This window comes from Scyliorhinus torazame, chromosome 4 (genome assembly GCF_047496885.1).
Source record: "Scyliorhinus torazame isolate Kashiwa2021f chromosome 4, sScyTor2.1, whole genome shotgun sequence".
Taxonomy (NCBI): Eukaryota; Metazoa; Chordata; class Chondrichthyes; order Carcharhiniformes; family Scyliorhinidae; genus Scyliorhinus; species Scyliorhinus torazame.
Window position 1 is genome coordinate 192,026,744 of NC_092710.1, and position 22,516 is coordinate 192,049,259.

Consider the following 22,516-nt stretch of genomic DNA (forward strand, 5'->3'; position numbering starts at 1 on the left):
GAATCCTCATTTGAAAGTCAGCTGGGGTTTTTGAAGCCAGCGGTGCAATTAAAGCATCGTAAAAGTTTGCGTTAATGGACTGTTATTTTACATTCAGAGGGTTCCCTGGAGCGTAGACAATTAGAGACATTGTGTTCAGCTTAGTGAGATAATGTAGTTAATGGGAGCCAGGAGTTGAAGCAGTCAGCTGTTAAGGTTTTCAGTGTTAGCTTTTGGCTGGAAGTTGAGCCGAGAATGTTTCTGAAGAAATACAGTCAGAGATTCTGCATTACTCTGACAGGGTGCCAGGTGTCTTTCTTTCAAACAGTCTCAAAAGATCTTTCTTTCACAAACTGGAGTGTCTAGACATCTCTAGATAGCAAGTATTCCTGAGTGCTAACTGTATTTATAAATGGATTGTGACCTGAGATAGTTTTGTTGTTTGAGTGGAAATAAAGTTGGCAGTTAAGGATTACTCGGTCACTATATTAATTAGCATTGTTTAAGGTGTAATTGTAAGCTATTGTCTTGTTTCGGGGTGTCACGGTAGCCCAGTGGTTAGTACTGTTGCTTCACAGCGCCACGATCCCAGGTTTGATTCCCGGCTTGGGTCACTGTCTGTGCGGAGTCTGCAAGTTCGCTTCATGTCTGTGTGGGTTTCCTCCGGGTGCTTCGGTTTCCTCCCACATGTCCTGAAAGACATGCTGGTAGGTAATCTGGACATTCTAAATTATCCCTCCGTGTACCCGAACAGGAGCCGGAGTGTGGCAACTAGGGGATTTTCACAGTGACTTCATTAACTTACATTAAATAGGTTCATGTAAGCCTACTTGTGACAATAAGAAAGTTTATTATTATTATTTGGGCAGTGCCCCGATCAGGAGCAGCCCCTTTTAATTTGTCCCTGAGCTTGTTTCTTTTTAGTATAATTAGCTGATTGACCTCAAAAGAGTTCAGGTGAGTACAGGTTGTGAGTATAAAAGGTGCTGCTCCCTGGTGGACAGGATGGTTCAGTTGTTTGGTATCATGGGGGATTTTGGAGTGAGGGCTTTGTGCCCAATGCTGGTGTTAGTTGGAGCTGTTTGTTCCTCTGATACTTGGCAACAGTTTCTAGGCCAGAGGTTTCCATGGAGCAGAGTCAAAGCTACCTCTGTGCCTCAGAGATTCCCTCCTCCTCCCTTTGGTTCCCATTTCAGTGTGTCTCCACTGCAGACTGTGATGGTGCAGTGTGCAGAGGACAAGCTGCTGGTCAGGGTCCAGCTGGATTTATTTGGAACCAGGCACCTGATTAAAGCTGCTGACCTGACCCTGGGGTCAGCAGGCTGTCGGCCAACCAGGATCTACTCTCAGAACCACACTGTCCTCTTTGACTATGGGCTCCATGAGTGTGGCAGCGAATTACAGGTAATGTCAAACCTCAACTCCAGCTGTAAACGTAGGCTGGAGATTGTTGTACACTCTTCATTCCATTGGTGAGATGTCAGTGATATTGAGGCGATACTGGCCGCCTGCATCTTAAACCCCCAAACTAGCTTTCTAATTCTGGATTGTACGTTGCTTCCACTGGTCTGAGTCTCTTCAACCCCATTGGTCTGAAAGCTCCTCTTTTTGGTTCCTCCAAGCTTTTCCTCTCTTGGATTTTCTGCTCAATTTCCCCCACCCCACCTTGTTCCTCCTCATTCAGATGAATTGCACTGAGGGTTTAGTTTCCGTCTAGTTTAATCCAATTGGGTTGGGTGCTAATGAACAGAATTAAATGGGAATTCGGATGGTTTGGACCCAAGAGGAATTCCACACGTTCCACTTTCCCAGTCATTGGAATCAGTGGGGCCCTGGATTAAAACTGTTCTATTTCCAGGCTCCATATTATTGTCCACTTGTGACTCCTTTTCATGTTAACTGAAGCGGTCCTTTTATTGACTCAATTTCATGTTAATTGATCCTGGTCTGGTGCTAATGATCTCTTTGTATAAATGGCTGGGGGTTGCTGAGCACCAATAATGAGGCCATACAGCCTCTCCAGCCTGTCTATGATCATTACGATCAGGGCTGAACTTCCCACAGCCTCCGTGTTCCCGTGTCACAAAATGATTCCCTTAATATCCAAAAATAAATCCATCTGTCCTGAATATCCTCCGTGACTGAACATTCCCAGCCACCTGCATAGATGGGGTGAGTTCATTGTTCGCCCCTGTGTAGAACTTTCTCAATTCAGATCAGTTCTTCATTCCTTAACCTGGTGTCTTTCAGATGTCTGGAGATTTCCTGATCTACACCACCCACCTGACCCACAGCCCAGAGTATCATGGATCTGTCATTGTGAGAACGAATGGAGCTGTCGTTCCCATTGAGTGTCTTTACTTTAGGTGAGAATCTTTATTTGAAGATTCACAGCTGTTGGTATTCTCTGAAGTTGTTGTTCTAAAATGACTTTGCTGTCTTTTCAGGAAGGGCAATGTGAGCAGTAACCCCATCAGGCCCACCTGGATCCCTTTCCGCTCCACCAGGTCTGGCGAAGGACATCTTTCATTCTCCCTGCGCCTAATGAATGGTACGTGATGGGTGGATGGGGAGTGAGTTCCTGTCTTCACTCACTGGAAGTGACACCCACTGTCTCCAACCCTTGTCCTCTTGTTCTTCAGGTGACTGGCTCACCGAGCGCACTTCCACTGTCTACTACCTGGGTGACCTCATTCACATTGAGGCCTCTGTTTCAATGAGTAACCACATGCCCCTGAAGCTCTACATTGACCGCTGTGTAGCTACTTTGAGCCCAGACAAGGACTCCACCCTGAGATACAGCATTATTGACTATAATGGGTAAGGAGCTCTCTGCTTTCTCCAGCTGCTCCCATCTCACTGGCTTCACTTGATTCACTTAATGTCCCTTTTTTGATCTTATCTTCAGTTGCCTCCTGGACAGCAAAGCTGAGGACTCCTTTTCAACCTTTGTGTTGCCAAGTGGTGAGCGGGAGATGGACAGGCTCCGGTTTGACCTGGATGCATTCCGTTTCTTTGGAGATGACCGTTCCTTGGTAAGAGGAAACTGATCACTGGGGTCTCTGTGGGAGGGTGACATTAAATAACGACGTGTTGATGTTTCCCTCAGATTTTCATCACTTGTCACCTGAAAGTAGCTCCAGTGGATCGGAGAGATTCCAGGAACAAAGCTTGTACTTTCCAGAAGATGCAGAATATGTAAGTGCTCTCGCTCTCAGGGGTGGGTTTTGGTGGAGAAGTGATGCACAACCCAGTTGGTTGACTGATTTGTTTTGCATAGCTGGAGCCCATTGGAGGAATCGAGCATTGACATTTGTGCCTGTTGCCATGTGGGTAACTGCCACAAGGGAGCTGCGATTTGGATCCAGAGGAAGGAGAGATCTTGTAGCTGAAGCTGGTAGGACATTGATCCTCTAGATGTTGGAGATTTCCCCTTTCCCCTCTCTAACTGGACTGTGTTTTTGATATTGCAGAGAGTGAAGTTGGATTAAAGTGGGAAGCTGAGGCCTCACTTGGACCCCTGATCATTCTGGATACTGATGTGATCAACCTGGCAACAGACTCCCTGAATGAGGGAAGGATGCAGGAGAGGTCCCCAGGTGGTGAGTTGGCTGACTGCTGGTTTCCATTTTCCCCTCCGTGATTCCTTCACTAACCATTAGCTTCTCATTGGTTTGTAGGTGTGGAGTCTGAGGTGGTCCTGATCGTGACCCTGACTGTGACGGCTGTCTCTCTGATCTCTGCTTCATTGATCACCTTGTTCCTGTACAGGAAGCGCAATCAAACTCTGTTCACCCAGTCATCAAATTAATTATCAATAAAGCAGTGATTCCTATTGTCTGGGAGCTGATTGGTCTCTGCATCTCGTTAGTCTGAGTCCATGGACATAATGGCTGGGGTTTGTGCACTCAAAAGCTCCAAGAACCATATCTCCTTGAATGGTTCTTCAACTTGAGACAGTAGTTTTTATGGTGCTGTTAATTTTGTTTGTTTCAATCCCCCTACCCCTGTTTGGCCACCAAGTGTGGGGGAGGGGAGGGGAGTAGGTCTGGGACCTCCTTGTGGAGCTGAGCCTGACTGGTGGGGCATTTTACTGGGGCTGTTTCCTTCTCTCCAGGGTGTTTTCTCTCCTCTTCTCTCTCTCTCCCAAGAGGAGGAACATTGTCTGACTTTCGAGAACTTCATTCCGGTCTCGGATATCTAACTGTTTGCAGGCAAGTGATACAGATGGAATCTGAATACTGCACGGTTTTTAATTGAGGATAATGGAACAGTGACCCTCCAATATTACTCTGCTTTTGAGCTCTCACATCAGGATTTGGGAATCGAACATTCCAACATCAAAGGAGACATCTTGTTCTGAGCAGGCTTGATGCTGATTGGCCAGAATGAAGACTGGGGCTGAGTTTGAATCTTCCTGTGTTAAAGATTGAGGCTGATCTGAGGTGTTGAAGGATTTGGTAGGCTGGGTCTGCAGAAATAATCCCCTCCAGGGAATTAAGAACCAGGGCACTAGACCTCCTACTGAACCTGCTGGTTAAGGGAACATGAGGTGAGGCATCGGGGGTCAAGATGAGTTTGGATTGAGCCGAGAGAGGGAGTTGTTGTGACCAGGTTTGATTCCCAGGTTGCTGTCTGTGGAGTCTCCACGTTTCTCCCTATCTGTGTGGAGTTTCCTCCCACAGCCCAGATGTGTGGGTTAAGTGGATTTGTCATGCTAAATTGCTCTAGTGTCCAAACATCCGGTGGGATTGCTGGCTTACAGGGGTGGGGTGGGCTTGGGTAGGATTCTCTTTCAGAAACTGGTGTAAACTCAATGGGCAGAATGGCCTCCTTCTGCACTTTAAATTCTACGACTCTGAGGCTTCATGTTCGGGTTCTATCGGAGGTGGCAGCCATTCGTCGAATTTCTAGGGGGAAATTTATATGTCGGCAGAAGTGGCATTCTGAAGGGCGGGGGGCCACGCGGACAAGTGTTAGATGGTTGAGGAGGGAACATTGGGTCGGGTGGGGAAATATTTTTAAATTTTGCAAATACCTTAATAAAAATATATAATTTTTTTAATTTAAAATAACCCAGATTTGTTGGGGCCTGATCCAGCAACATAACAGGAGACTGGAGATGCTGGGATTGGTCTGAGGAACGCGGCAGCTTGATGCTTAACAGAGACACTGTACATGTATTTAAAATTGAGGTTAAAATAGTTGGCAAAAGGACTTTTGGGGAAGTGAGAAATTTCTTCATGTGGTTAGTAAAATCTGAAAGTGTGGTGGAATCAGTACTGTTCAAAGAGCAACTGGATATGTACTTCAAGAACAACAAAGAACAAAGAGATGTACAGCACAGGAACAGGCCCTTCGGCCCTCCAAGCCCGTGCCGACCATGCTGCCCGACTAAACTACAATCTTCTACACTTCCTGGGTCCGTATCCTTCTATTCCCATCCTATTCATATATTTGTTAAGATGCCCCTTAAATGTCCCTATCGTCCCTGCTTCCACTACCTCCTCCGGCAGCAAGTTCCAGGCACCCACTACCCTCTGCGTTTATTTATATATATATATGTGAGGTAATGCATTTTGGAAGGTCTAATGCAGGTAGGGAATATACAGTGGTAGAACCCTCAAGAGTATAGAAAGTCAAAGAGATCTAGGAGTACAGGTCATTGAAAGGGGCAACACAGGTGGAGAAGGTAGTCAAGAAGGCATACGGCATGCTTGCCTTCATTGGCCGGGGCATTGAGTATAAGAATTGGCAAGTCATGTTGCAGCTGTATAGAACCTTAGTTAGGCCACACTTGGAGTATACTGTTCAATTCTGGTCGCCACACTACCAGAAGGATGTGGAGGCTTTAGAGAGGGTGCAGAAGAGATTTACCAGAATGTTGCCTGGTATGGAGGGTATTAGCTATGAGGAGCAGTTGAATAAACTCTGTTTGTTCTCACTGGAACGAAGGAGGTTGAGGGGAGACCTGATAGAGGTCTACAAAATTATGAGGGGCATAGACAGAGTGGATAGTCCCCTCTGCCCTGGGGAAAAGCCTCTGACTATTCACTCTGTCTATGCCCCTCATAATTTTGTAGACCTCTATCAGGTCTCCCCTCAACCTCCTTCGTTCCAGTGAGAACAAACCGAGTTTATTCAACCGCTCCTCATAGCTAATGCCCTCCATACCAGGCAACATTCTGGTAAATCTCTTCTGCACCCCCTCTAAAGCCTCCACATCCTTCTGGTAGTGTGGCGACCAGAATTGAACACTATACTCCAAGTGTGGCCTAACTAAGGTTCTATACAGCTGCAACATGACTTGCCAATTCTTATACTCAATGCCCCGGCCAATGAAGGCAAGCATGCCGTATGCCTTCTTGACTACCTTCTCCACCTGTGTTGCCCCTTTCAATGACCTGTACTCCTAGATCTCTTTGACTTTCTATACTCTTGAGGGTTCTACCACTGTATATTCCCTACCTGCATTAGACCTTCCAAAATGCATTACCTCACATTTGTGTACCCACATGTACCTACAAGGGGGTAATTGAAAGGGACAATGTGGGTAACTCTTTCAAAAACGCAGCACAGCCAGGATGAGCAGAATGGCCTCTTTCTACACAATAGGATTTGATTATTTTAATTGAAATATTTAATTTTCACTGGCATCTGTATTGTTGACTCAATAGATCTAACTATTTCCAGGTATGGCAACCCCATTTGCATGTTTAGTAAGCAATGCCACAAAACAATACATTAGCAAATAGAATTGTCAACTTCATATTCAGACACAAGCAATAGTACAAAACCCAGGAATCTCCAGGTGAAAGTGAGGAAATATTGTTCTCAAGTAGCAGTTCATTTTATATAATTAAATCTCTTGGAGGGCAAACATTATCGGAGTGAAAGGTGTTCAGATAGGATTAAATTTTATAAAATTTAAAGTGCAGAAAGAGGCCATTCAGCCCCTCGTGGCTGCACCAGCCTTTGGAAAGAGCAACCTACTTAAACCCACACCACCGTATCCCTGTAACCCTACCGTACCATTATGGATATGGAGGGAAATTTACAATGGCCAATCCACCTAACCTGCACATTTTTGGACTCTGGGAGGAGGACCTCGAGACTCTGCGCACATAGTGACCGAAGGCATGAATTGAACCCAGGACCCTGGTGTTGTGAAGCAACAGTGCTAACCACTATGCTCCCGTGCTGCCCTTGACATGGATTCTGTACACCTGAGTTCTTGGATAAATCTTCTGAGATGATGTCAGCTGTCTGGGCACATGCCAGGGATTGAATGTGAATGAACCCGCTCTGGGCTAGATCGATACCTGACTTGGCTGAGAATTTGATCATCAAATTGTCTGAGAGGAGCAACCCACCAGAATAGAAACCTCTTTCACTGGTTTTGGCATTGGTTAAATCATCTATCGCAGTTGGTATAAATTATTGACCGGCAAAGCAATGTAAACTGTACGTGACCTATTGAAAGCAATGGCCTTACCTTAAATATATTTCTCTATATTGACCTGGAATTTGTAGTTGTAACAGCAAAAATGTCAGTATTTGCACCACGACAGTGCAAGACTGATAGCACAACTTCCAGTATATGCACATCCGGAGTTAAATGTGGAAGTTCAGAATGATTCCCTGCTTCTCCATAGGGTTTGCTGTCCCAGTTTTATCATTATGAAGGGGACTGAAAATCTATCAAATACCAAAACTTTTAAAAAGAATCTAGATTTAAGCTACCAGAGAGGGTCAGAGAAAAGAATAAATGTAACACAGTACTCTCAATTAGGAGCCTCACTGGTCAGGAACTTAACTCTGAAATTTCCATACCGATCTTCATCCCCAAGGCCATTTCCCAAGGAATAGACCAAATGATTATGGCGTTTGTGTGGGCAACAATCCCTAAAAATACACTGCATAAGAAATGTGGGAGGCCTAGCCCTTCCGAACCTGCAATACTACCACTGGGAAGCCACAGCCGAGAGAGCGAGGGGATGAGTAAGGGAGCAGAGCAAGGAATGGGTGAAAATGGAGGGGTCCTCCTGTACAGGAACAACCCTCCGAGCCCTAGCCATGACAGTGTTCCCAACCACCCTGGCAAAGTACACATCCAGCCCAGTGGTGGTAGCTACGTTAAAACCTGGAACGAGATGAAACAGCACATCGGCTTAACAGAGATGTCCACCTTGGTCCATATATGCGGTAACCGTGAATTCCCACCAGCCATGCTTGACGCCAATGTTAAGAAGTGGAAACAGGCCGGGAGGACACTAGCGATTAGGGACTTTTACATGGGGGACAGACTCATAACCCTGGACCAGCCAACGGGAAAACTGGAGCTACCAAATTGACAGGAGCTCCAATGCTTGCAAGTCACAAACTTTTACTGCAAGGAGGTGGTGAGGTACCCTCGGGCCCTGAGAGACACATTGCTGGAGAACTGCTAGACGTGGACAGTATTGAGAAGGGGAACTGTGGGGACATTTAGGGACAATTGTTAGGAAGGTGAGGACACCCTTACATGGAGCAAGACAGAACTAGGGACAAACATAGGGTGGGGACTCTGGCGCGAAGCACTGAGTAGGATGAACTCCACTACCTCCTGCGCAAGGCTAAGTCTCATGCAGCACAAAGTGGTGCACAGAGCGCACCTAACCAGAACTCACATGAACAGGTTCTTCCCGGAGGTGGAAGACCAGTGTGAATGGTGCCAGGGAGGCCCAGCCAAGCACACCCACATGTGGGAGGAAGGGGAGCAGCCAGGGAGGTACCCAGGGAAAAATCAGGAGGGGACACGGCAAGAGACCGAAGATAATAATAAATAATCTTTATTAGTGTCACAAGTAGGCTTACATTAACACTGCAATGAAATTACTGTGAAAATCCTCTTGTCACCACACTCCGCGGGCCAGTTCGCTACACTGAGGGAGAATTCAGGATGTCTAATTCACCTAACAAGCACGTCTTTCGGGACTTGTGGGAGGAAACCGAGCACCCGGAAGAAACTCACACAGACACGGGGAGAACGTGCAGACTCTGCATCGACAGTGACTCAATCTGGGAATCGAACCCAGGTCCCTGGCGCTGTGAAGAAGCAGTGCTAACCACTGTGCTGCCCATAATATGGCCAACAGTAACAAAACTATACATTGAACTGTCTCGCTCACCTGTTGTACAATGTACAGATGTAAATATTGAATAAAGTAAAATAAAAGGGATAGGGGAGTTGGTGATTGGTGGAGGGGGTAGGGACTTGGGCGTTACCTCCAATGTCTGGCTTTTGTAAATTGTATCTGGTCTACACAGACGTGTTTATTTTGTATTGTGTAAAATGAAAAATCTGAATAAAAACATTTCAATAAAATAAAAATTTCTAAGTGTTATTTTGGGTGAGTTTGGCAGAGTATTTCTTGTTGTTTTTTTCAGTGAGTTCCACAATGGTATTTAGAGCGCGATCTTAGCAAAAATAAAGCATTAGCCCTAGGCACCTTGGCACTACTTGCCTGGCAGTATCGCTGCCAGCTCCACCTGGGCACCCCCCCCCCCCCACCCCCATCCAGCGAGGTGCCGTTACGCCTGGCCCCCGCTTCTGTGGACCCCTGGACCTCAGGAGTCGACATATTTAAATAAGCCGAATGGATCATTTGAGATGTATATCCGGGTGTCGCCCAGTGAGGGCGAGATCCAGATTGTGACGTGTCACGAGATCTCGCGAGGCGTTCCGAGCGTCGCAAATCTAGCGAGGGGCCTCTTCCCAGATTTAATGACCATGTCGCGTCACCGAGTCGGTCGCGACCTCTATTGTCAATACCCACAAATAAACATACTCATTTTATTTTGTGCATTTATGAAAAAATTGTTTAAACATGCTTTTAATCGCTTTCCTTACTTCAAGTATTCCATCCTCCATTACAAAGCTTACTGCTTAAATTTAATTCCACAGTCGCTGTAAGACGCCCTTTATGTAGAGGAACAATTTAAGTACTCTGCAATTAGTAATAAAATAAGTCATTTGGATAGTTTTCAATTAAAAATGGGCCAACAATTTTGGCATATCCCAAATCTTCTATTTCTTTTCTTTCTGTTTCCTCCTCCTTTCTGTTGAATGACAGGATTGAGAAACCTCATCTTCACCCATTGCTGTTACTTTCTTCTTAGTCTTCTTTCGTTTCTTCTTATTCTCTTCCCAATCCTGCTCATTTTGCTTCTCCGATGACTCATTTACTGCGGGGTACTGTTCAACCTGAACCTCTTCCGATTCAACTTCTCCTAAAGGACAAATATTCTGGTTGGGTGACACCGAATATTTCTCTCTGCTTTCTCGGGAGTTCCTTTTAGTCTGGTAATTTGCTTTAACTGGGCTGTCTTCTATCAGACCACTATTTAGTTCTACATCACCTTCACCCTCGACTTGCTTTGTGGGTAGAGACAGTTGGTTGAAGTTACAAATCCCATCAGCATCTCCTCTGCAGCGTTTCTTCTTCTTTTTGGATTTCATTTTTACTTCTTCGAATGAATTCAAATCATCTCCTTTGAGTTCCTGAACAGCACTGCTTCGATCGATCTCATGCCCTGTTTTTATTTTTTTCAGTTGAACCATCCTGTTGGCAAAGTACTCCTGCACCGTAATAGAACTAGTCACAGTGTTTATTTCCTCTGTGGCACTGGTGGCCTTTGGGTCATCAACAGGCACTAAACAGGCATCGCTCTGAAAAACATAAACATACAGTATTAAACATACTTGTGCTGGAGACAAAATGCTGTTTAAGTTTCTGCATGACCATGTTGTGAAAAGATTACAGAAGGCAAATTATAACTTCCACAAGATTCAATGTGCTTACAGCAACCTGTGCCTGGCACATGTAAAGAAATCTTGCTCAAGCATCAGTCTGTTATTTGTATTTAGTTAAATCAGTGATGATGAACAAGTTCAGTTATTAAATATACAACATGAACAGAAATTTCTGGAAATATTAAGCAGCACCGGTAGAGAAACAGCGGGCAATTCTCCAGCCGCATTGCGCCCAGTGCAAATTCTGCGAAGTCGGGAAAATCCTGGGAGAGCCCCGAAAAGGGATTTGCACCGGGTGTTGAACAATTTCCGTTGCTCCTTGACTGCTCCAGCTGCCGTGATCTGGTTCGTGCCCAACACCCTTATTTAAATCTGCAGGTTCTGTTTTAAGCCGGATTCTCCTGGCTCCTGGAATTCTCCTACCCGCCGGCGCAGTGTGAAGCCAGAGTGATGGAGATCAGAAGCCTTTTGGCCAAGATCAAGTGTAGTATCTGCTCTGCCTTTTGGCTCAGATCTGGTTTGTCTCTCTTGTGGGAACCATGACTTGGATTCAATTTAAATTTGAATTGTTTTTTGGAGCAGGCAAGGAGCTGGATTAGGAGTTCTCCCCTGTCCACACTCTGAGCCCTCGCTTTATAACTCAGAAAAAGTAATTTTTTAAAAAGTGATGACCAGGCAGGTGGGGGTGGGTTCAGAGACCATTGTAGCCCTCAGGTGGTCGGAAACATGGCAGAGCAGTGCCCTGGCACCTTGGCAGTTCTAACCTGGCAGGGCTTTGGGGTGGTTCATTTGGCCAGCCTGATAGCGAGCTTTTGCTCACCTGGGGGGGGGGGGGGGGGGGGGAGGCTGCTGTTACTGGCATTGGGACTGGGTGGGGGCTGAGCCTGTGATCAGATCTTCCTTTAAGAATGGTGCCCCGATCTCGGAGGAGCCGGACCTGCCGGCATCTTTAGGTCTGCGCCCCCCAATCAGGGAGCAGCTCACCCCAATCTCCAAACAAAATTCTAAGTGTAGGTAGATTGCGATCTGCATTGCGCCAAACCACCCGGCAGGAATTGACCTGGGTTCCCACCAGAGACCACACTGAGAAATGTTTCGGGATAATTGCTCCCGTAGTCAGTGTTTCAGGTTGGTAACCTTTTGTTGGTGTGGTGGTATGTATTAGGGGTAATACGGTACCTGTGACGCCGAGAGGCTATTGGCTGACAGGTCCCGGGTCCTGGTTGGATCTTCCGCCTTCTGTCTCCGCCCTGAAGGCGGAGTATAAGAGCTCGAGTTCTCCCAGCAGCCGCATTCTGTAACTGAGCTGCTGGGGAACAAGTCTTGCTTAATAAAGCCTCGATTGACTTCATCACTTCTCGACTTGAGTGAGAATTGTTGCGCTACAATTTATTAAGCAAGCTTAAAAGACTATGGAGCTCTGGATCGCCCCGGAGTGTCTGCGAATCAGCCCCCATGCAGCAAACTCGGCAGCCGTGTTTAAACACTGGCTAGCATGCTTCGAAGGTTACCTTCGAACGGCCCCCGGACGGACCACAGAAGATCAGAAAACGCAGGTCCTGCATTCCAGGGTGAGCCCGGAGATCTACTCGCTCATCGAAGACGCGGAGGATTTCCCGACAGCGCTCGCCATGCTGAAAGGAGTCTACATTCGGCCCATAAACCAGGTCTACGCACGCCACCAACTCGCGACGAGACGGCAAATCCCCGGAGAATCGCTCGACGAATTCTGCAGCGCACTCTTGATTTTGGGGAGGAACTACAACTGCCCGTCGGTGAGTGCGGTCGAGCTACTAATCAGAGGTACATTTGTGGCAGGTATGACTTCCTCGCAAATTCGGCAAAGACTGTTGGAGAAAGACTCGTTCGGACTCACAGAGGCATGGGCCCTTGCGGCCTCCCTCGACGTGGCCTCACAAAATGCCCGTGCCTACAGCCCCGACCGCGCGGCAGCCCCTTGGGCTCCATGGACCCCCGTTGCGACCGACTCCCCGGCACCCCCCCTCGCGGCTAGAGCACCAGACCATCCTGGTGGGCCCCGCTGCTATTTCTGCCGGCAGGCGAAACACCCCTGGCAGCGCTGCCCGGCCCGCTCAGCGACTTGTAAAAGCTGCGGCAAAAAGGGGCATTACGCAGCGGTGTGCCAGTCCCGGGGGTCGCCGCAATCCCCGGGGGAGAACGGGGACAGCAGACTCAGCCCCCCCCCAACGATCCACATGCGGCCCGCGGGCGCTGGCATTTTTGGGTCCCGGACACCACGAGGGGAGGATCGGCGCTGCCATCTTGTGACCCCACGGCCACGTGCGATTCAAGGGAGCGGCCATTTTGTCCACCCCCGACCGCGTGCGATCCATGGACGCCGCCATCTAGGCTGATAGTCAAGGACCCCAGCATAGACGGCTCAACGGGGTCTGAAGAAAACGCCGCGATGCTCCAATCACGACTGGCTTCGGTGACCCTGGACCAATCGCAGGCCCGGACGCTCCAGACGGCAACAACAACGATGCTGATCAACGGGCACAAGACGCCATGCTTGATCGACTCTGGGAGCACGGAAAGTTTTATCCACCCGGATACGGTAAGACGCTGTTTTCTTTCCATCCGTCCGAGCACCCAAAAGATTTTCCTGGCAACGGGGTCCCATTCAGCAGAGATCCAAGGGTTCTGCATCGCGAACCTAATGGTGCATGGGAGGGAGTTTAAAAACTATAGGCTTTACGTCCTCCCCCAACTCTGCGCTCCCACTCTATTCGGGTTAGACTTCCAGTGTAACCTCCAGAGCCTAACGTCCAATTCGGCGGCCCAATACCCCCACTCACTATCTGCAGCCTCGCAACCCTCAAGGTTGAACCACCTTCCTTGTTTGCGAAACTCACCCCGGATTGCAAGCCCGTCGCCACTAGGAGCAGACGATACAGCGCCCAGGACCGGATGTTTATCCGGTCCGAGGTCCAGCGGCTGCTGAAGGAAGGCATAATCCAGGCCAGCAAATCTCCCTGGAGAGCCCAGGTGGTAGTTGTGAAGACCGGGGAGAAGCAGAGGATGGTCGTAGACTATAGTCAGACCATCAATAGGTACACGCAGCTAGATGCGTACCCTCTCCCCCGCATTTCCGACATGGTCAATCGGATTGCACAGTACAAGGTCTTTTCCACCGTGGACCTCAAGTCCGCATACCACCAGCTCCCCATCCGCCCGAGTGACCGCAAGAACACGGCCTTCGAGGCAGACAGGCAGCTCTACCATTTTTTAAGGGTCCCATTTGGCATCACGAACGGAGTCTCGGTCTTCCAACGGGAGATGGACCGAATGGTTGACCAGCGCGGTTTGCGGGCCACGTTCCCATACCTCGACAACGTAACCATCTGCGGCCATGACCAGTAGGACCACGGCGCCAACCTCTGCAAATTCCTCCAGACCGCCAACGCCCTGAACCTCACCTATAATGAGGAAAAATGCGTTTTTAGCACCAACCGTCTGGCCATCCTGGGATACGTAGTGCGCAATGGTGTGATAGGCCCCACCCCTGAACGCATGCGCCCCCTTATGGAATTTCCCCTCCCCCACTGCTCCAAAGCCCTGAAACGCTGCCTGGGCTTCTTTTCGTATTACGCCCAGTGGGTTCCCCAGTACGCAGACAAGGCCCGCCCGTTAATCCAGTCCACTACCTTCCCCCTGTCGACAGAGGCCCGCCAGGCCTTCAGCCGCATCAAAGCGTATATCGCAAAGGCCACGATGCGCGCAATCGACGAGTCCTTCCCCTTCCAGGTCAAGAGCGACGCATCCGATGTAGCTCTGGCGGCCACTCTCAACCAAGCGGGCAGACCCGTGGCCTTTTTCTCCCGGACCCTCCACGCCTCAGAAATCCGCCACTCCTCAGTGGAAAAGGAAGCCCAAGCCATAGTGGAATCTGTGCGACATTGGAGGCATTACCTGGCCGGCAGGAGATTCACTCTCCTCACTGACCAACGGTCGGTAGCCTTTATGTTCGATAATGCACAGCGGGGCAAAATCAAGAATGACAAGATCTTGAGGTGGAGGATTGAGCTCTCCACCTATAACTATGAGATCTTGTATCGTCCCAGAAAGCTGAATGAGCCGTCCGATGCCCTATCCCGCGGCACATGTGCCAACACACAAGTAGACCGCCTCCAAGCCCTCCACGAGGACCTCTGCCACCCGGGGGTCACTCGAGTCTACCATTTTCTGAAGTCCCGCAACCTCCCCTACTCTGTGGAGGAGGTCCGTACAGTCACCAGGAACTGCCAAATCTGCGCAGAGTGCAAACCGCACTTTTTCAGGCCAGATAGAGCGCACCTGATAAAGGCTTCCCGTCCCTTTGAACGCCTCAGTTTGGATTTCAAAGGCCCCCTCCCCTCCACCGACCGCAACGCATACTTCCTGAACGTGGTGGGCGAGTACCCCTGTTTCCCCTTCGCCATCCCCTGCCCCGACATGACCGTGGCCACAGTCATTAAAGCCCTCGGCACCATCTTTACACTGTTCGGTTTCCCCGCGTACATCAATTGCGACAGGGGGTCCTCCTTCATGAGCGATGAGCTGCGTCAGTTCTAACTCAGCCGGGGCATTGCCTCGAGCAGGATGACCAGCTACAACCTCCGGGGGAACGGTCAGGTAGAGAGGGAGAACGATACGGTCTGGAAGACCGTCCTACTGGCCCAACGGTCCAGAAATCTCCCAGTTTCCCGGTGGCAGGAAGTCCTCCCGGATGCCCTCCACTCCATCCGGTTGCTGTTGTGTACCACCACTAACCAAACGCCCCACAAGCACCTCATTGTCTTCCCTAGGAAGTCCTCCTCCGGAACGTCGCTGCCGACCTGGCTGGCAGCCCCAGGACCCATCCTGCTCTGAAAGGATGTGCGGGCGCACAAATCGGACCCGTTGGTCGAGAGGGTTCACCTTCTCCACACAAACCCTCAGTATGCCTACGTGGCATACCCCAAGGGCCGACAGGACACGGTCTCACTGCGGGACCAGGCGTCCGCCGGAAACATGCCACACGCCCAACACCGATCACCCCCTCCCTGCCACCAGCGCACCCCATGACCGCCCCCTTCCCGGGTGGATCGGTCCTCCTCCTGTGCCCGCCCAGGAGTAAAGAAACAGGAAAGAAAAGCGCAACGCTCCCAGAGACGACAGTGCCCGAGCCAGCACCTGCACCACCACCGGGGCTGAAGCGATCAACAAGGACGACCAGGGCACCCGCTCGACTCGTGGAATCCGCGTGACACCAGAAAAACTTGTAAATAACTCTGACAAAACCTGTACATAATGATTCTGACAGAACTTGTACATAGTTAACTGTTGGGCTAAATGCATAGCCACTGCTTGAAATTTGTTCCAGGACCAGCCTTGTAAACCCCTACCACCATGCGAACCACCACCCCGCCGGGTACTTTTTTAACAAGGGGTGAATGTGGTGGTATGTATTAGGGGTAATACGGTACCTGTGAAGACGAGAGGCTATTGGCTGACAGGTCCCGGGTCCTGGTTGGATCTGCCGTCTTCTGGCTCCGCCCTGAAGGTGGAGTATAAGAGCTCAAGTTCTCCCAGCAGCCGCATTCTGTAACTGAGCTGCTGGGGAACAAGTCTTGCTTAATAAAGCCTCGATTGACTTCATTACTTCTCGACTTGAGTGAGTAATTGTTGCGCTACAGTTGGCAATTGGAAGACATTAGGAATATAACAAGTTTTAAGGTGGTTGGGGAGAGGAGGGGAGAACAGAACAAAAGTCTCTGATAGGTTAGAAGGCAGAAGTGAGTAAAATGATGAAAGGGTCAATGGTGCAAGTTGAAAGGGGACCGGAATTGGATAAGAAACAAAAGATGGGTCTCGAGGAGCTGTAAATTGCAACAGCACTATTATTACCAGCTCCTGCTGTCCAAAAAAGTAGGAGCAATAATTCCGATCTCGAAATGTTAACTCCTTATTGAGTCCAGATGGTTCGTGCTCATGGGGCGCGATTCTCAGCTTTCTTTGGGGCTTCATTGGGAGAGCACAGGAGGCTGAGAACAGAGCCAGAATGGGAATTGAACACAGAAATAATGTTGCACGTCGATATCACTTATCACAAAGTCAGCTTCATTCTGGCATCATCTACAGGGACATCTTTGCCCAAGTAATATGAGCCCAGCATATTCACCAGTAGCCATGATCAAACAGCACTAAACACTGGCTGGGAAATGTAGGAAAGTGAAAAGTTCATACATGTACAGTAAAGGCCACCCCACAGAAGTAGAGATTAATTCATTAATTTGCAGTTTCAGTCCGAGTTTCCATCAATGCTTTCACAAACAACACTGGTACGCAGGGAACTCCTGGTTGTCCATTGTTACAATCCCTGTGGGGGAACCAAAATAACCAATTTTAAAATAATTAATTCACAGGATGTGGGCATCGCTGGCCAGCAATTATTGCCATCCCTAATTGTCCTTGAAAGGGTAGTGGTGAGCTGTCTTCTTGAACTGCTGCAGCCCATAAGGAGTAGGTACACCCACTGTGCTATTAGGGAGGGAGTTCCAGGATTTTGACCCAGTCACAGTGAAGGAACGACGATATCTTTCCAAGTCAGAAAGGTCAGTGACCTGGAGGGGGAACTTCCAGATGGTGATGTTACCAGGTGACTGCTGCCCTTGTCCTTTTAGATGGTAGTGGCCTTGCGTGAGTTCCTGCAGTTCATCTTGTAGATGGTACATACGACTGATACGGTGCATCGGTGGTGGAAGGAGTGAATATTTGTGGAAGGGGTGCCAATCATGCAGGCTGCTTTGTCCTGGATGGTGTAAACTTCTTGAGTGTCGTTGGAGCTGCACTCATCCAGGTAAGGGGAAAGTATTCCATCACATTCTTGACTTGTGCCTTGTAGATGGTGGTGCCATTGAATGTCATGGGGCAGTGGTTAGAATCTCTCTTATTGGGGATGGTCACTGCCTATCACTTGTGTGGCATGAATGTTGCCACTTTTCAGCCCACACCTGGATATTTTCCAGGTCTTGTTGCATTTGGACATGGACTGCTTCATTATCTGAGGAGTCACAAATGGTGTTGAACATTGTGAAATCACCAACACACATCTCCACTTCTGACCTTATGATGGAAGGAAGGTCATTGATGAAACTGCTGGAAATGGCTGGGTGGTACGATAGCACAGTGGTTAGCACTTCTGGTTCAGAGCACCAGGGTTCCGGGTTCGATTCCCGGCTTGGGTCACTGTCTGTGTGGGGTCTGCATGTTCTCCCAGTGTCTGTGTGGGTTTCCTCCGGGTGCTCCGGTTTCCTCCCACAAGTGCTGTCGCTCCATCTGCCAATTGTTTTACCCACACATCCAACCTGCCTATATCCCTTTACAAACTCTCTACCTCATCTTGACAACTTACTTTCCTACCTATCTTGGTGTCATCAGTAAAGTTAGCTAACATTCATTTTGTCCCTACTTAGGAACATAAGAAGGCTTTCTTGTGCCGAGAATGGTTTGCTCTGACGGGGGGAGGACGATTCTCACCAGGGATGGGTGAAATTTCCATTCCAGATGTTCAAGGAGCATTCTCCTACCTAAACCTCAGAAACAGTGAGCATGACATCTGCATTTCATTGAGAATGTCCTGACTGAAATCTGCCACCTCCATGAACCGCAACTGCAGCCGCAAAGCAGGGCCAGAAGTTGTGAAGGTGACTGTGGCCATGAACCCGTGTCAGCTCCTTCCAGATTGGAGATGGAGATATTTGTAGCATCTCACAATTTGTCATCACTTGTTTGTAAGGAAGGTCACTGACACTCTTATTCATTGAGTCATAGAGTTTAACAACACAGAAAGAGGCCCTTCAACCCTTCGTGACTGTGCTGGCCCTCAAGCACATTCAAGCACCAATCTATTCTAATCCCATCTTCCAGTCCTTGGTCCTTAGCCTTGTACGCTGGTGTTTCAAGTGCTCATCTAAATGCTTCTTAAATGTTGAGTGTTCTCGCCTCTATCACCCTTTCAGTCAGTGAGATCCAGATTCCCAACATCCTCGGGATGAAAAGATTTTTCCTCAAATCCCCTCCAAAAGCCTTAAATCTATGCCCTGGTTTGACTCTACTAAGGGAAAAGGTTTGTTCCTATCTACCTTCTGTCCTCCATAATTGTGTACACCTCAACCAAGTCCCCTCTCAGCCTTCTCTGCTCTAAGAAATCCCAGCCTAACAAGACTCAGAAAACATACTTAACTTTGTAAACAGGGGCATTGAGTCCAAAAACAAGGTAATCATGCTAAACTTTCACAATTCACCGTTTAGGCCTCAGGAGTATTGTAAGAAATTCTGGTCACCACATTTTTGGAAGGATATGAAGACATTGGTAAGTTTACCAGGATGATACCTATCTTTGTGCCATCAGTAAAGTTAGCTAACACATATTTTGTCCCTACTTAGGAACATAGGGGACCTCAGTTGTGTGGAGTGTGTAGAATGTAGGAATTTCAGATATATTAAATGTGTTTGTTGCAGTCAGGGTTAAACGCCTGGGATAGTGTGTGACTGCTGCAGTTATGTTTTTCAGAATCCTCATTTGAAAGTCAGCTGGGGCTTTTGGAGCCAGAGGTGCAATTAAAGAATCGTAAACGTTTGGGTTAATGGACTGTTATTTTATGTTCAGAGGGTTCCCTGGAGCGTAGATAATTAGAGACATTGTGTTCAGCTTAGTGAGAAGATGTAGTTAATGGGAGCCAGGAGTTGAAGCAGTCAGCTGTTAAGGTTTTCAGTGTTAGCTTTTGGCTGGAAGTTGAGCCGAGAATGTTTCTGAAGAAATACAGTCAGAGATTCTGCATTACTCTGACAGGGTGCCAGGTGTCTTTCTTTCAAACAGTCTCAAAAGATCTCTCTTTCACAAAGTGGAGTGTCTAGACATCTCTAGATAGCAAGTATTCCTGAGTGCTAACTGTATTTAAAAATGGATTGTGACCTGAGATGGTTTTGTTGTTTGAGTGGAAATAAAGATAGCAGTGTAGGGTTATTGTGTCACTATATTAATTAGCATTGTGTAAGGGGTAATTGTAAGCTATTGTCTTGTCTTGGGCGGCACGGTAACACAGTGGTTAGCACTGTTCATCACAGCCAGTGGCGGACCTGCATTTTTGGGGCCCTGAAGCATGAACTGTTATGGAGGCCACTTCGCAACCATCAACGAGGTCTGGGTAACCACTGTTATCTTCTTCAATGGGGTTGTTTCATGAAAGATCACCACAAATTTTTTTTAAATGTAACCACTACATCTCAGATTTTGATTCAAATTGCTGTATTGGATTATCTCCCATTTCAACGTCACTGGTGTGAATAAAGATTTCCTATGCCTTATAGTTTTCGAGTTATGGGGGGATGAAAATGAGGGAAATGTTATATACATGCATGATGCATCATAGAATGATGAAATAAAACAGAAAAGACCACAGTCAATATAATCTTTTATTTTAGACACCTATGAGAATACATACGACATGAAGCACATTTTACAAAATACTCTTTTTTCTGTGTTTTCTAACAACGTATTCACGTACAGTTTTGTCATATGAGAGCTTCCTTGCAATGTCATTTTTTGGAGACAATATGCATAAAGAATTTAAGCGCTCTTCAGCCATGGTAGACCAAAATTTTATCTTTATAAGCTGCAAATATTCTTTGAACTGATAACACTCGTTTACTAATTTGTAGTCAATATCATCTTTGTAACACAATATTATAAGTTTAATGTCTTATAATTGTCCTCACCAATTTCAGAATTGTTCACCAATTCTGAGAGGAACTTGAACCTTTTCGCAATCTGCTCATATGGGTCAATCCTCTTGCGTAACTGGATTATCTAGCAGTCATAGAGTTGATATAGAACTTCTATCCTAAATTTGTCAGCTCCTCTCAAAGAAGCAATGCCACTTGTTCCATCTGAAAATGTCCTTGTAACAATGCGTTTGGAAACAACAGAATAACTTGAGGTGATATCTTCACACAAACCTTTTGCTTCTGATTCATAGTGTGCAATCCGATCGGCTGAATTTTCTCTGAGTTCTTTAACAAACGAAAGTAAAGATGATAGCAGAAGATAACCTTCAAATACATCAAAACCAGGCGTTTGGAGATTCTTACTTGTTTTGTTGAAATGCTCCAACACTTCTTCCCAAACGACTGTTAAAATACCATATTCCAGCTTTAACAACTTGTGGTATAAATTCTTTGCAGGATCTCATCACAGTCTGGCCATTTTTCAATCTTTTTTCAAAATATTTGTTTGGGAAACTTCTGTTTTGCTCTTGGAAACCCTGCTTGATTCGATACATGCATCATCTGTTTTTTTATTTTGAAAAAATCTATGTCTTGCATTAAACAATTCTGTATGAAATCATTATCAACTGTTATGGGCCATTTTTCGAGGTCACTGTATTCTTTGAAATCACTGAATTTGCTTCCTGTTTCATGTTTCTGCTCCGTCTCTGCTTGTCCCGCGGTACTTTCATGTTGACCACTGTGATCATCATCTGTATCAAAAGCATCCACAGTGGGTTGAATATTGCTAGAAAGAGCTCCCACGGTTTGTGCGCCATCACTGGCTTCAATGGTGTTTGCTTGGCTTGTTTCATCTGTAGGTGTTGACAAACTTGACATTGCAAAAAAGTTGGTTAGTTTTTTTCATTTAGAAATTTCGTCAGATCGCTTTTCATTGAGTTTGCGTTTTTGGTATCCACTTAAGTACTTTTGTGAAGTCATTGTTATTCCTCTAAGGTCTTGACCTCTGTTAAAAAGGGGAAAAAATTACATTAGCCACAGCAGAACAGCTAACTTACCGCGACACTCCACCTTTACAACATCTGTGCTACTGACTCTCAAACTTTGGGATTGTTGAAATATATACAACAAAAAATTAATCAATTTGAGTCGTGCGACTATTATCGCATGCTTTGAAAGGAAACATTTTAGGTCTACTTTCTAAGAAAGTTTTTTTTTTAAAAACCCTTCTCAGAAAGTAAAGCGCTATTTTTTAAGATTTATATTAAATAAGCTAAATAGGCTAAACTAGGCTATGTTCAAGCTAGCCTACGCTAGGCTAGACTAAGTTAGGCAAGACTAGGCCACCAAAACTCATAGGCTAAGGTAATGTAACACAATTTTACCAATATTTGAACACTTTTCATAATAAACACCTGTAATTTAACACACTTTCACTCTTTTATTAGTTTTTCATAAATACTTATAATATAGTATTAGCCAAGGCTATGCGGTCGTAGCCTACCTTCCATTCACCTCTTCATAAAAACAATAGGCTTAGGCTAATCTAACACTATTTCACCTTTATTACTTACCTTACTTTTCTAAATATAACATTTATATTTGAGTAGGGGTAATTAAAATATTGTATCCTCATGAACAATTTATTGAAAAGAATTCTTGTCTAGATCGCTATCACGAGTGCTATCACATTGAAAATTCACGTTAACATTGTGATTGCCTTTTCAACGGCTCCCCTTTTTTGTTACGACACGTCATCAACTGTTTGTATTTCTGTCATAAATGTTAATAGTGTTTTAAATTATTTGTAATTATTTTATATTAAATATGTTTAGAATGAAACATCCTTAATTTGAAAGTTTTTTCGTTTACGGCTAGCCTTCATGATACTTTAATAACATTTTAATTTTAATTTTAACTATTATTTTGTATTGAATTACACTATATTATTAATATTATTATTTTTTTAAA

At 46.6% G+C, this 22,516-nt stretch overlaps 2 protein-coding genes across 2 annotated transcripts; one reads left to right on the top strand and one right to left on the bottom strand.

Moving 5' to 3' along the window:
* The first annotated feature begins 1,141 nt into the window (after positions 1-1,141).
* On the top strand, positions 1,142-3,824 carry LOC140411691 (zona pellucida sperm-binding protein 3-like). Its single transcript, XM_072500710.1, has 9 exons — positions 1,142-1,383; positions 2,230-2,345; positions 2,427-2,530; positions 2,622-2,799; positions 2,888-3,014; positions 3,089-3,177; positions 3,260-3,376; positions 3,453-3,581; positions 3,660-3,824. Exons 1-7 carry the CDS (start codon positions 1,198-1,200, stop codon positions 3,369-3,371), a joined length of 912 nt encoding a protein of 303 aa, XP_072356811.1. The 5' UTR covers positions 1,142-1,197; the 3' UTR covers positions 3,372-3,376; positions 3,453-3,581; positions 3,660-3,824.
* A 6,224-nt stretch (positions 3,825-10,048) lies between these two features.
* Positions 10,049-11,806, bottom strand: LOC140411460 (uncharacterized). The gene is made up of 2 exons (XM_072500560.1): positions 11,759-11,806; positions 10,049-10,690 (listed from the first exon to the last, which is right to left on the bottom strand). The coding sequence occupies exons 1-2, from the start codon at positions 11,804-11,806 to the stop codon at positions 10,049-10,051; spliced, it is 690 nt and encodes a 229-aa protein (XP_072356661.1).
* Positions 11,807-22,516: the final 10,710 nt, after the last annotated feature.

Coding starts and splice junctions, on each gene's coding strand:
- LOC140411691 (XM_072500710.1), top strand. CDS start 1,198: ATGGTGCAGTGTGCAGAGGACAAGCTGCTGGTCAGGGTCCAGCTGGAT. Junction 1,384..2,229: donor AGTGTGGCAGCGAATTACAG/GTAATGTCAAAC, acceptor GGTGTCTTTCAG/ATGTCTGGAGATTTCCTGAT. Junction 2,800..2,887: donor AGCATTATTGACTATAATGG/GTAAGGAGCTCT, acceptor TCTTATCTTCAG/TTGCCTCCTGGACAGCAAAG.
- LOC140411460 (XM_072500560.1), bottom strand. CDS start 11,806: ATGCAGATCGCAATCTACCTACACTTAGAATTTTGTTTGGAGATTGGG. Junction 10,691..11,758: donor AATTTTGTTTGGAGATTGGG/GTGAGCTGCTCC, acceptor TATGTTTTTCAG/AGCGATGCCTGTTTAGTGCC.